At 40.6% G+C, this 13334-nt stretch overlaps 2 protein-coding genes across 2 annotated transcripts; both read left to right on the top strand.

Moving 5' to 3' along the window:
• The first annotated feature begins 4697 nt into the window (after positions 1 to 4697).
• LOC134817045 (Golgi apparatus membrane protein TVP23 homolog B-like) lies at positions 4698 to 10447 on the top strand. The gene is made up of 6 exons (XM_063826125.1): positions 4698 to 4754; positions 4896 to 5002; positions 5184 to 5311; positions 5433 to 5576; positions 5699 to 5809; positions 10077 to 10447. Exons 1-6 carry the CDS (start codon positions 4702 to 4704, stop codon positions 10122 to 10124), a joined length of 591 nt encoding a protein of 196 aa, XP_063682195.1. The 5' UTR covers positions 4698 to 4701; the 3' UTR covers positions 10125 to 10447.
• A 69-nt stretch (positions 10448 to 10516) lies between these two features.
• On the top strand, positions 10517 to 13270 carry LOC134817044 (calcium uptake protein 1, mitochondrial-like). The gene has a single exon (XM_063826124.1). The coding sequence runs from the start codon at positions 10599 to 10601 to the stop codon at positions 12042 to 12044; it is 1446 nt and encodes a 481-aa protein (XP_063682194.1). The 5' UTR covers positions 10517 to 10598; the 3' UTR covers positions 12045 to 13270.
• The last annotated feature ends 64 nt before the right edge of the window (positions 13271 to 13334 follow it).

The following is a 13334-nucleotide window of genomic DNA, read 5'->3' as shown; positions in this document are numbered from 1 at the left end:
GAGTGATTGACCGGGACCGGACCGGGACCAAGAATCCTGAATTAACCGGGACCGGGACCGGGACCAGGATCATCAATCAGCATTTGACCGGGACCGGGACCGGGACCGGGACCGGGACCGGGATAGCTCAAAATTGCCAATCCCGGTACGGGGATTCCCGGAACCGGCAATCCCGGTCACCTCCTGCTGCTAGAAAATTAGAAGTTTTGTTTTGCAGGCTGTATGCTGACCTGTTTAATTAAACTTTAGATCTTGGTTAATCATGAATCAGGAATTTGTATTGCCTTCATAGAAGAAGTTTTGCAATAAAGAAGTTTTGCAATAAACACATCGATAAAGCTAAAAACAAGCACTTCGAAAAAAAATTTTGAGCAAAACAAAGAAAATTCTAAGAAGCAGTGGCAAATGATAAACAGTCTTCTTAATAGGAAAAAATCTTAACCTACTTCAATAAAACTGACTGACGAAGACGGCTCGATCAGCACTCCGGCAGCTGTGTAATCAGTGTACTCCGGCAGCTGCACTCCGGCAGCTGTGTAATCAGTGTAGCTTGTGTTGCAAATATCGAGCTCTCTTATCTTTTGTAAATTTGCAATAAGTTCAGTTTGCTGCTACCGTGTAGTTTACCTTTGCGTGTGTACTTGTACATTACTATACAAGTACACTATGGGGGATGACCCAACTTTGACCCGATCCCAGGAGTTGATTAAGGAGTTCAACTATGATCAACAGGAAGATGTGGAAGGCTGTGTTGCACGCTGGTCCGATAAGTTAGAAAAAGACCTGCATATGGACTACCGTGAAATTGACTACGAAAGTCGTGAAAAGATCAAGACTAAGGATAAACAGACTCTGTCTGGCTGGATTGTGGATGCAGTGGACCTTGTTCGTCGGCAGAATAGTCAGATGTATCTCTTGAAGGAGATCATCGAGTGCTTCAAGACGGAAGCACTAGCAGACAAAGAAAAGGTGATCAGACTGCAGGGCCAGCTGCTGATGCAGAAGGACGAACAACTACAGTTGCTTAAGACGTCTGTTGAGGAGACAGTCCAAACAACGGTGGAGTCAGGGATTCAGAACTATAGTGCAGCTGTTCAACAGAACAGTGCAAGTGGTACGGTCTGCAACAGTAAAATCCTGAAGAAGGTGATGAAGAGTGTGGCTGCAGAGGAGGACAGGAGCAAGAACCTGATCGTGTTTGGGCTGAAAGAAGAGGAGGAAGAACAGCTTCCAGCGCTAGTTACCGCAGTTTTGGAGGAGATCGGGGAGAAACCTCACTTCGAAGCGACTAGAGTCGGTTGGAAGAGGCCAGGTAGTACGGCTATCCGACCAGTCAAGATCACCGTCCCAAGCTCAACAGCGGTTCATCAGATTCTGATGAAAACAGGGAGACTGAGGGAGAAGCACAAAGATGTATGGATATGTCCAGACAGATCCAGCGAAGAACGAGCAACAAGGAAGCATCTGGTCACTGACCTGAAGAAGAAGAGGGCGGAACAGACTCATCTCGACCACTACATCCGGTACGGGAAGGTATGTAGCCGTGATAAGAAGTCATCATGAGTTACACTCTCGGACACTGATCAGTATATATGAAGGAGTGATGATTATTTTAAGAATTTTCAGACGTTATCTGTATTTAAGAGACAACTATATATTTTGAATATTTTATTATTTGATTGTTTCACACTTTTCATATTTCATAATTTTATTACTAGGTGGAGGTGATGTTATTGAGACTTTGGGCGGCCATAAAACTCCTGTTTTGAAAGTTGTCCTCTGTACTTGTTTCACTGACCCACGCTTTATAGCATTTATACATTTCGGCCCATTTTATATGTTTGTTCGACTTGCTGTACATTTGTATATTTGCTATTTTGTAAAAGTTTCAAATCAATCAAAATCAGCTGTAGCAGAAAAATTTAACGATTATTTCTCAAAATTAAGTCTGAAATTAGTAGTAGGACCACTTTTGATCCTGGTGGAACCCATAGCACACTTCGCAACGCCACTCCAAGTAGTATTTACCTAAAGCCAGTCACTGCCACAGAAATTCAGGACGTCATAAACCTGCTTAAGAATAACAACAATAAGAATAAAGCCACACTAGACACTAAAATTGAACCTCTAAAAATCGCTAACAGTTGTCCCAGTTTTACTAGTGTACAAGCCCACGCTGTCAACAGTTCTTTTGAACAGGGGATCTTTCCACAGGCTTTGAAAGAAGCGAAGGTGGTCCCAATTCACAAAGGTGGATCTAAATCTGACATAAAAAATTACAGACCAATATCTCTTCTTGCTTCTTTCTCTAAGGTATTTGAAAAGCTAATGCATAACCGAGTTATAATTTTTTTAGATAAATACAGCATACTATGTGAAAACCAATACGGTTTTCGCCTGGGTAGGTCTTGTGAACATGCTCTTCTCAACGCAAAAGACACCATTCTTAATTCAATGTCTAAAAAGCAGGTAACTTTACTTCTTTTAATCGACTTCAGCAAAGCTTTCGACCTTGTGGATCATTCCATACTCTTGCGCAAGCTGGACCATTACGGCATAAGGGGTCAAGCCTTAAACTGGTTTAAGTCATATCTCACTAACAGGAAACAGTTTGTATCAATTGGCTCGTCAAAATCCTCAACCAACCAAATTTTATACGGCGTGCCTCAAGGATCAATATTAGGACCTTTACTCTTTATAATCTACATAAATGACCTGCCTCAAATATCAGATATAGCCAATTTCATTATGTACGCAGATGATGCCAACATCTTCCTGATAGGAGAAAATCTTAATGAAGTTTACGATAAACTAATAACTCTTAGCGATGCTTTAGTTAAGTGGGTAGATAATAATGGTTTAGCTCTCAACCTTAAGGGGGGGGTTCACCCTGATTTTTTTGTGAAACTTGGTTTCGAGATAGCAGTTGGCCAACAAACTAGGACCGGTGACCAAACTTTTGAGGGGGTCCCGGACCCCAACCGCCGAACGGTGCCCGCGGGGCAGCCACACCCATTTTTGTCCAAATTAGGCCCAATTTAGCCAAATACACTCAACATGCCCGGCCCGAAACCCAGGTTTTAGGTGCTCTACTTGTAGCTAGTGGTCTCCTGAACTCGTATATGACATTTCATCAAGATTAGACAAAAAATGACTGAGTTATGATCCAAAAACCATATGACCATATTTGGTCATACGCACCAAATTTGATCGATTTTTGCCCATAAATTGGTCAAATATCAATATTTTTGAATGAAACCAACTTTATATGGAAGGTAAGCTTATACTACACATTCTCTATGATTATCAGCTCAGTATCTACCTAACTGTGGATTCTATCTTCAAATAATCACAAAAAATGAACAAAATTGACCATATCTCAGTTCGCGATATTTGCGAAACTGATTTCGTTCAAAACAATAGAACTCAATAGGGTTTCAATATTTTTACATGAAATTTTCAGAATCAACGTAGAATCGCATTTCTACCTTAAGTTTTAATATGGAATTTTGAATTAGGCCTTTAAAAAAATTTGGCGGCCAAATTCTGAAATTTGCCCTGGCGCAACACTATTTCTCTTGGATCCAAGCTCTGCAGTAAGGCTGATATCTCTCGCCGATGCATCCTTGCTTACGTTGCCTTTGAGAAATACAGCAAGGTATGGGCAGAGAAATCCCGCATTTCTCTTCCTGTAAAATCAAGCTGTATGAAGCATTTGTTGCCCCTGTTTTATTGTACAACTGTAACAGCTGGGCAGCTCCACAGAACATTATCAATAAAGTTGATGTGTGTCAACGCAAACATCTAAGACGTATCATCAACATGACCTATCCCCGCATCATCAGCAACAAGGACTTGTATGCTCGTTGCAATGTAACTCCACTTTCAGAGAGAGTTCATAAATCCCGCTGGAAAATGTTTGGGCACATTCTTCGTAGCGACTGCAACTCACCACCACAACTAGCTCTAAATTTTGCTGTTGATAGTATGTCAAATATGAGGGGAAGGATTGGTAGACATCAATGTAATATTTTTAAAACTATTTTAGACGATTTGAATAAAAGAAATATTAATTTGAATAATAGTGACGACTTGACAGACTTAAGGTATTTAGCCTCGAACCGCCAATTGTGGAGAAATTTATTTTAAATTTGATTAGTTCGATTATTTCAGTTTTAAGTTCAATTTTTTTGCATAATTTTTGATTTTGATAAGTTCAGTTTTAAGTTCCATTTTTTGTATTTATAGTAAGTTTTCAGTTCTACAAGTCTTTTAAGTAGACTTATCAGGTCTTTAGGATGTTCTTAGTAACTACTTTGGATTTGTGTAAAGTTTGATAATAAAGAGTTAGATGTGCTGAAGGATACCCGAACAATATACTAGATCTTCTGGCAAGGACCCTCATTAAACCCTCAATCAGGGGTTTCTAATAATTCGGCTGAATCAACCAAAGAGTTTAAATTACACACTGCAACTGTGATTATAACTATTTATCCCCTACTTGAGAGTCTGAAGTGCTATTACTTGGCCATGTAGCCATTAATCGATGTTCCATTTTATTGTTTGGTAGTTATGAGCTCTGCTGATTGTATCATATTATATTGCATATCATTTTTATATTTCTATCTACTTTTCGGTGATAAACATTTTACTTAATATCATAATGAATGTATTGAATAATGAAACTATTAAATTTTAGTTATGGATCTTTCTCGTGAGTTTGGAGATGATACAACTCCCAGCAATGGTCTTAAGTAAGTGAACTGCTAGTTTAAATGAACTCGTTTAATTATCATTTAAATTAGGTGAAATAGATCACTCAATCAATCGAGAAGTGCCTAAGTCACTGTAAAATTGTTTAAATTGCTTTATATCTAAATTTAACTTTATTTCAGACACCCAACTGCCTCACTCTTCCACATACTGTTCAGAACATTGGCAGTTGTTGTCTATTTATTCTGTACACTGTTTGGTGGAGGTTTTACTCTCACTTTTGTTCTAGGTAAAATGTTGGGATATCCTATTATGATATAATTCGATTTTGTGCTGCCATGTGATACCATACGTTTTATGTGATATCATTAAAAGATGCAAGTCCAAATTCATAAATTCCTTAAATAATTTAGGTTTTGATCCAATATCTCAACAACCCGAGAAACATACAGTAATACTCTTACTTTCAGTTGTTCTTTTACTAGCTGCAGACTTTTGGACTGTAAAAAATATAACAGGGAGGTTACTAGTGGGCCTCAGGTGGTGGAATAAAGTTAACGAGGATGGCAGTACAGAATGGATATTTGAAAGCAGAAAGGTACATTCTAATCTGTAGAAAATGTTGCTAACTTTTCTAGTACTTAATACTATTCTCATCAATCATCATCATATATATTATATATGCTTGTCATTGCAAAACTAAAATAGCTTATTTCCAGGAGGGAGCATCAATTCACCATTCTGCAACTGAGCAAAGAATATTCTGGATTGCAATGTTCACAAGCTCTCTTGTCTGGTTCATCCTCCTAATTAAGAATCTACTGTCCTTTTCTTTGGGATGGATTGTTGTAGATATAACTGCGGTTAGTCAAGTTTCTACACTGGGTTCAGTATGCTGTGATCATTATTCCTTCTATTCCATGTCTTTTATATTTTATATATTGTTAACCTTTATTTATGAAGATGGAACAACAATATTTTGCAGGTGGTTCTAAATGCAGCAAATCTTTATGGATACATTAAATGTAGAAGAGACGCTAAAGCTAAAGTGCAAGGAGCAGTCGGAAGTTTTCTTGGCAGACAATTGTTTAATTCGGTAATTATTTTAGATTAGGCTTCAGCAGAATTGTATTATATGACGGGTAAGGTTTTTTTTTTACATATTTGATAGATTTACAGATCTGGCTTGACAAAAATTTTCAGAAAAAATCATGTTCGCGGGAAGCAAAAATCCGATGAGTTTTTTAGGGGGGAGGGGTAGGGGGTTGAGGGGGGTTGGGAAGGGTTGTCACATGACGATACATTTTTATTCACCCCTGTTGCCTATAGTGGTGGGTCTGCACTTGAGAAGAGTGGGTCTGGCCGCTAGAATGGTGGGTCTGCAATCTAGAAGTGGGTCTGGCAACCAGAATTGTGGGTCTGCAATCTAGAAGTGGGTCTGGCAACCAGAATGATGGGTCTGTACCCTTAAAGAGTGGTCTGACAACCAGAGTGGTGGGTGTGTACTTGAGAATAGTGGGTCTGGCAGCTAGAATGGTGGGTATGCAATCTAGAAGTGGGTCTGTTAACCAGAATTGTGGGTCTACACCCTTGAAGATCAAGAGTGGGTCTGACAACCAGAATGGTGGGTCTGCACTTGAGAAGAGTGGTTCTTGCGGCTGGAATGGTGGGTCTGCAATCTAGAAGTTGGTCTAGCAACAGAATTGTGGATCTGCATTCGAGAATAATGAGTCTTCACTCTAGAAGAGTGGGTCCAGCAACCAGAGTGGTGGGTCTGCACTTGAGAAGCGTGGGTCTGGCCGCTAAATGGTGAGTCTGCACCCTTTAAGAGTGGGTCTGACAACCAGAGTGGTGGGTCTGGACTTGAGAAGAGTGGGTCTGGCAGCTGGAATGGTGGGTCTGCATTCTAGAAGTTGGTCTGGCAACCAGAATGGTGGGTGTACGTACACCCTTGAAGAGTGGGTCTGACAACCCGATGGTGGGTCTGGACTTGAGAAGAGTGGGTCTGGCAGCTGGAATGGTGGGTCTGCAATCTAGAAGTTGGTCTGGCAACCAGAATGGTGGGTGTACGTACACCCTTGAAGAGTGGGTCTGACAACCCGAGTGGTGGGTCTGGACTTGAGAAGAGTGGGTCTGGCAGCTGGAATGGTGGGTCTGCAATCTAGAAGTGGGTCCGGCAACCAGAATGGTGGGTGTACGTACACCCTTGAAGAGTGGGTCTGACAACCAGAGTGGTGGGTCTGCACCCTTGAAGAGTGGGTCTGACAACCAGGCTGGTGGGTCTACACTTGAGAAGAGTTGGTCTGGCAGCTAGAATGTTGGGTCTGCGATCTCAAAGTGGGTCTTGCAACCAGAATGGTGGGTTTGCATTCTTGAAGAGTGGGTCTGACAACCAGAGTGGTGGGTCTGGACTTGAGAAGAGTGGGTCTGGCAGCTGGAATGGTGGGTCTGAAATCTAGAAGTTGGTCTGGAAACCAGAATGGTGGGTGTACGTACACCCTTGAAGAGTGAGTCTGACAACCCGAGTGGCATGGTGGGTCTACACTTGAGAAGAGTTGGTCTGGCGGCTAGAATGGTAGGTCTGCGATCTAAAAGTGGGTCTTGCAGCCAGAATGGTGGATCTGCACTTGAGAAGAGTGGGTCTGTCAGCTGGAATGGTGGGTCTGCAATCTATAAGTGAGTCTGACAGCTAGAATAGTGGGTCTGAAATCTAGAAGTGGGTCTTGCAACATGAATGTGGGTCTGCACCCTTGAAGAGTGGGTCTGGCAATCAGAATGGTACGTCTACACTCTAGAAGAGTGGGTCTGGCAACCAGAATGGTGGATTTTCGCCCTAGAAGGGTGAGTCTGGAAACCAGAAAGGTGGGTCTACAATCTGGAATAGTGGGTCTGGCAACCAGAATTGCGGGTCTGCATTCTAGAATAGTGGATCTTCACTCTAGAAGAGTGGGCCTGGCAACACTCTGTCAACCAGATTTGGGGGTCTATAAACTAGAATATAATAGGAGATATGGCTACCAGAATTGTGGGTTTGGACAACCCGAATTGTGGGTCTTCACTCTAGAATAATAGGTCTGGTGGGTCTACACTTTAGAAGAGTGGGTCTGGCAACTAGATTGGTGTGTCTGCAATCTATAAGAGTTGGTCTGGAAACCAGAATAGTGGGTCTGCAATCAAGGGAATCAAGATGAGTGAGTCTGGCAATCAGAATGGTGGGTCTGCACCTTAGGGTAGTGGGTCTGGAAACAAGAATGGTGGGTCAGAATTCTTGAATAGTGGGTCTTCACTCTAGCTAAGAGTGGGTCTGGCAACAAGAATGGTGGGTAAGAATTCTAGAATAGTGGGTCTTCACTCTAGAAGAGTGGGTCTGGCAACCAGAATGGTAAGTCTACACTCTGTCAAGTGTCAACCAGAATTGGGGGTCTAAACTAGAATATAGGATATATGGCAACCAGAATTGTGCGTCTGGAGTCTAGAGTCTAGAATAGTGGGTCCGGCAACCCGAAAGGTGGGTCTTCACTCAAGAATAGTGGGTCTGGCAATCGGAATGGTGCGTCTACACTCTAGAAGAGTGGGGCTGGCAGCCAGAATGGTAGGTCTTCGCCTTAGAAGAGTGGATCTGGCAACCAGAATGGTGGGTCTGCATTTTAGAATAGTGGGTCTTGACTCTATACCTACTAGAAGAGTGGGTCTCCTCTCTAGAAGAGTGAATCTGGCAACCAGAATGGTAATTCTTCACTCTGTCAACCAGAATTGGGGGTCTATGAACTAGAATATAGGAGATATGACAACCAGAATTGTGGGTCTGGACTCTAGAATAGTGGGTCTGGCAACCAAAATGTTGAGTCTGCACTCTAATAGAGTGGGTCTGGCAACTAGAATGCAGACACGTAGCCAAAGGGAAGACCCCCGGAAAAAAATTTCCTGGTAAGTGTGCTGTGTTTATGACTGTTTGATTAAACGACACGACAGGCAATCGACTTTAACATTTCGTAAATTATTCCCAAATCCCACTATACAATATGTACTTATTCCATTCAATGTGACAAGTACTGAGTTCCCCCCTAGCCCACAACTTTGTATTATTGTGATGTCTGAAATTACAAATTTCTAATGCCAAATGTCGTCTGAAACACCCTATTTCTCAAAAATTTTCCGGGGGCTGCACCCCCAACTTTGTATTATCGCCGTCCTACAAATTTCTTTAATGCCTAATGTCGTCTAAAACAAATAATTTCTAAAAATTTTCTTGGGGGCTGCGCCCCCCCCCCCAGTCCCCCAACTTTATATTATTGTGATGTCTGATTATAACTGCGCCCCCCCAGCCCACCAACCTTGTATTATTGTAATGTCTGATTATTGCTGTCCCACAAATGTCGTCTGGAACACTCTATTTCTCAAAAAGTTTCCGAAGGCCAGGGCTGCGCCTGCCTAGCCCTCCAACTTTGTATTATTGTGATGTCTGATTATAATTACTGTCCTACAAATTTCTTTAATGCCAAATGTCGTCTAAAACACATAATTTCTCAAAAATTTTCTGATTGGCTGCCCCCCCCCCCTCCCTAGCCAACCAACTTTATATTATTGTGATGTCTCAGGATTATTACTGCCCTACTAATTTCTTTAATGCCTAATGTCGTCTGAATCACCCTATTTCTCAAAAATTTTCCGGGGGGTGCGCCCCCCTAGCCCACCAACTTTATATTATTCTGATGTATGATTATTGCTGTCCTACAAATTTCTTTAATGCCAAATGTCGTCTGAATCACCCTATTTCTCGAAAATTTTCCGAAGGCCAGGGCTGCGCCCCCCTAGCCCCCCAACTTTGTATTATTGTGATGTCTGATTATTACTGTCGGACTACAAATTTCTTTAATGCCAAATGTCTTCTAAAACACATAATTTCTCAAAAATTTCTGGGGGGCTGCGCCTTCCCCCCTCCCTAGCCAACCAAAGGAGCTTCGCCCCGGCTACGTGTCGTGTCGGGCTACGTGCCCAGAATCGAAAAAACTTAATCTTTAAATGAATAACGGAACCTTCATTATGAAGTTACGAGATGATAATATAATTGGGAGGCAAAGTGGGTATCGGGCTTGGGGCTCATAATGCGCTAAATTTGGCCGCTGTCGAGTGGGTCTGCCTAAAATTCACAGATCTAGCTATGGGTCTGAGACATTTGTAAAAAAAAACCTTAATGACGGGTAGCTGGTAGATTGGATTATCTTGACTTACCTGGACAATGATATGTGCTGAGCTGAGGTAGGTATATTATAATGTATTTTGCCAGCAGTAAACGTGAATGGAAATTGGGTAATCAGCTTTCACTAGACCATTGCATACATGGTTTCATTCTCCTATTTCAGATGGTGAGTGGAGAAGGCCAAGGAACCTCCCAACAACAAACCAGATGAATGATTAAAAGTTGAAACGGAAACTTGGTTGGGTTCAGTTACTACAGAATCGCATGAGTTAGAATTCCTTGACAGCATCTAGATGTTGGACAACTACATTGATTGCATGAGCTTATTTATTTCGATCTAAAACTGGGATTAAACCTGTATATAATAATATTACGTTCAATGCAAGAAAGATTGATTAACAATAAAAGTATGCATTACATTTTAACTGTTTTTCCGTCTTTGCTCTTACTTGGAACATGTTTGAATTCTATGTGGCAATTTGTAATTATAAAGCAATTAGTAATTATAAAGCAATTTGTAATTAATAAGGAGTATTGTGCTCGTTTTATTGACTTAATTATAGTTCAATGCAATCACTAAAATGCATATTCATACAAATCTAAGTTCAATGTAGGATTCAATCTGATATTGATAGGTTATAGTTTTAATAAATGTTTTGAATTCTCTTGGATAACATGCATTCTAATGATAACTCAACAGACATGGAAAGCAGCTAAGAGCTGCCAGATGATGAACAGATTGGGATTGCAACTACTCTGGAGAGTTGGGGCAGTTCCAGTGACCCGACAGTTGAGCACCTCACCATTGGTATGGAACAGTCGTGATCAGTCACAAAACTCTCAAAACAATACCTACTTGAGGCTAGGGTTACTAGGTGGCTTGGGGCTTGTTGTTACAGCCAAGTGCAAGGAAGAAGCTATTGAGGAATCAAGTGAAAGTATTGAGTCCGAAGAAAATGAAGTAGAAGAGGTAGAACAAAAACAGCGAAAAAAGAAAAAGAAGAAAGGTTTTGGTGAGAGAAAAGTTATGGAATACGAGAATAGAATAAGAGAGTTCTCAACACCAGACAAAATTTTCCGCTACTTCGCAACTGTCCGGGTCGAGTCTGAGACTGGTAAAAAGGAGATTTTCATGACACCGAAAGATTTCATGAGATCTATAACGCCTGGTGAGTTGCAGCCATCTAACCTGGGGCTGGACTTGTATAGAGACATATCTGCTTCCAAGGCTAACTCATTAGAGAATATTGACGATGATGTTGACGGGGAACAGCCTGAGTTTCTCTCCAGGCTTGCCGCGCATGGTCTCATCAGCTTCCAGGACTATATATTCCTCCTCACTCTCCTGTCTACCCCAAAACATGACTGTGAGATTGCATTCAAAATGTTTGATTTGTACGGAGACGGGTGTGTCAGTTATCAAGAGTTCCTAGATACCCGCTCTGTGCTCGAATCCAGGAGTTCTATGGGGAAGCGACATCGTGATAATATCTACAGTGGGAACACTATCAACAAAGACGGGCACAGTGCACTTACCAAATACTTCTTTGGTAAAGATTCCAGCAAAAAACTTACCCTCGACGACTTTGTTGTTTTTATGGATGGACTGAAAGAAGATGTATTCAGAATGGAGTTTAACAAGTATGACCCAGAGGAGGGAAAAATAACTGAGCAAGATTTTGCTCATCTGCTCCTACTACATGCAACACTCAGCAATCAGGCAAAAGCCAAATTTGTCAGGCGTGTTAAAAAGGCATATAGGGACGATGATGACAGTAAAGGCATTACATTTGAACAATTTATGACCTTCAACCACTTTCTAGACCATCTGGATGACGTTGAAATTCTTGTGGCGGTATACTTCGCAGCTGGAATGAAGTTTAACAAAGCGTCCCTGAAACAGGTTGCCCACGTGGTAGCCGATGTGGAACTGGATCCTCACATTGTTGACGTGGTATTCACAATATTTGACGACAATGGTGATGAGTTGCTGAGTAATAGGGAATTTTTGAGTGTGCTCAAAGAAAGAGCTCACCGAGGTCTTGAGAAGCCCTCAGATACTGGCTTTGTTCGTCTGATTACTGCACTGGGAGCTTGTGTGACTAGTTATGTCAAAGGAGAAGAACTCTGAAGAAAGCACAGTGATTTGAGCATGAAAACTGTTATCATATCTGTAATAATACAGACGTTTTATCTACCACTTCATTAAAATGTTAAGGGGGTTGTGTTTAGGGGGAATGTTGTTAAAATTAGATGTAAAATAACTAACTGTTAAGATATAGAATATTTTCTGACGTCCTTCATGAATTGTGTAGATGAAATTACTATACAATTACTTGCTATTTGCAATATTATGCATATTGACATCGTTTACTGCCGTAACCTGAATATTTATATAATTAATGAAGGTAAATTTGTTGCACGATAATACATTATTAAATGAGTAATGTGCCTAACAGCCCAGTTCCACGGCTCAGTTTTGCGACCAGATTTGACACAAAACTCAGCGAAAAGAGTTTTGAACTTGGCAAAACTCCGCGAAGGCAGTTTTGTTTACAATGTACGTTCCCATGCGGTTGGTATTTGCACGCAGATTTGCGTGCGCACGTGGGCGCATTATAATGAAATTTCCCACGCGAGCGCCCAGGTTAAAACTGCTTTCACGGAGTTTTGGGTCATATCAAAAATATTTCTCCGTGCGGAGAAATATTTTTGAATTTCATTTCCGGTCGCAAAAATGTGAGAAAAAATGTGAGCAAATCTGGTTGCAAAACTGAGTCGTGGAACTGCAGGGTAATGCCTGTTACCATCTCACTTCTGTGAGCCTGATATTTTCAGTTTATTGAGTTGATGCACCTGTTTTGTATATAATAATTATATAATAATAATATTATGTAAGTTTAGATTGAAAATGTTAATAGATTTTGTTTTAAATATGTTTCATGTGCACGAAGGGAAACACACGATATGAGGCTTGAAAAATTATAACAAAAGCAAAAGTTATTCAATCAAAATTCGTAAAATATGAGAGATTATGAAATGTAAAGTTTTTTAAACTTCAGCAACAGCAAACAATTATAGTACTGTTATAACTAGGGGGCATGTTGTTTAATCTTTAACTTTCAGGATAGAACGGTCGTCGGGTCGTTTAAATATATTTTGAAATCATTTCTTTCTTTGAAAAAAAAAACACAACTTCTTGGGGATCTTTCTTTTAAATTATTCAGTTTAAACACATAATCATCTTACACTTAACCTTCTTTCGTTTCAAATATTTGGAAGTTGTGAACGTAATCGAAAAGCAATTTGTGTTTTAAAGAAAACTTCGTGTTAATATTTCTTTGTAAAGCTAGATCTATAATGAAATTGAAATATTATTTGGCAAATCGTTATCATAAAAAAGTATTCTGTTCGCCTAAAT

Source organism: Bolinopsis microptera, chromosome 6, assembly GCF_026151205.1.
Source record: "Bolinopsis microptera isolate Bmic1 chromosome 6, MBARI_Bmic_1.0, whole genome shotgun sequence".
Lineage (NCBI taxonomy): Eukaryota > Metazoa > Ctenophora > Tentaculata > Lobata > Bolinopsidae > Bolinopsis > Bolinopsis microptera.
Note: the sequence above shows the minus strand (reverse complement) of the source record. Positions and strands in the feature narration are given on the sequence as shown.

Bases quoted from the DNA above. Each gene is read 5' to 3' on its own strand.
- LOC134817045 (XM_063826125.1), top strand. From the start codon at position 4,702: ATGGATCTTTCTCGTGAGTTTGGAGATGATACAACTCCCAGCAATGGT. The intron at 5,312-5,432 runs GTACATTCTAAT...GCTTATTTCCAG, and splicing joins GGATATTTGAAAGCAGAAAG to GAGGGAGCATCAATTCACCA. The intron at 5,810-10,076 runs GTAATTATTTTA...CTCCTATTTCAG, and splicing joins GCAGACAATTGTTTAATTCG to ATGGTGAGTGGAGAAGGCCA.
- LOC134817044 (XM_063826124.1), top strand. From the start codon at position 10,599: ATGATAACTCAACAGACATGGAAAGCAGCTAAGAGCTGCCAGATGATG.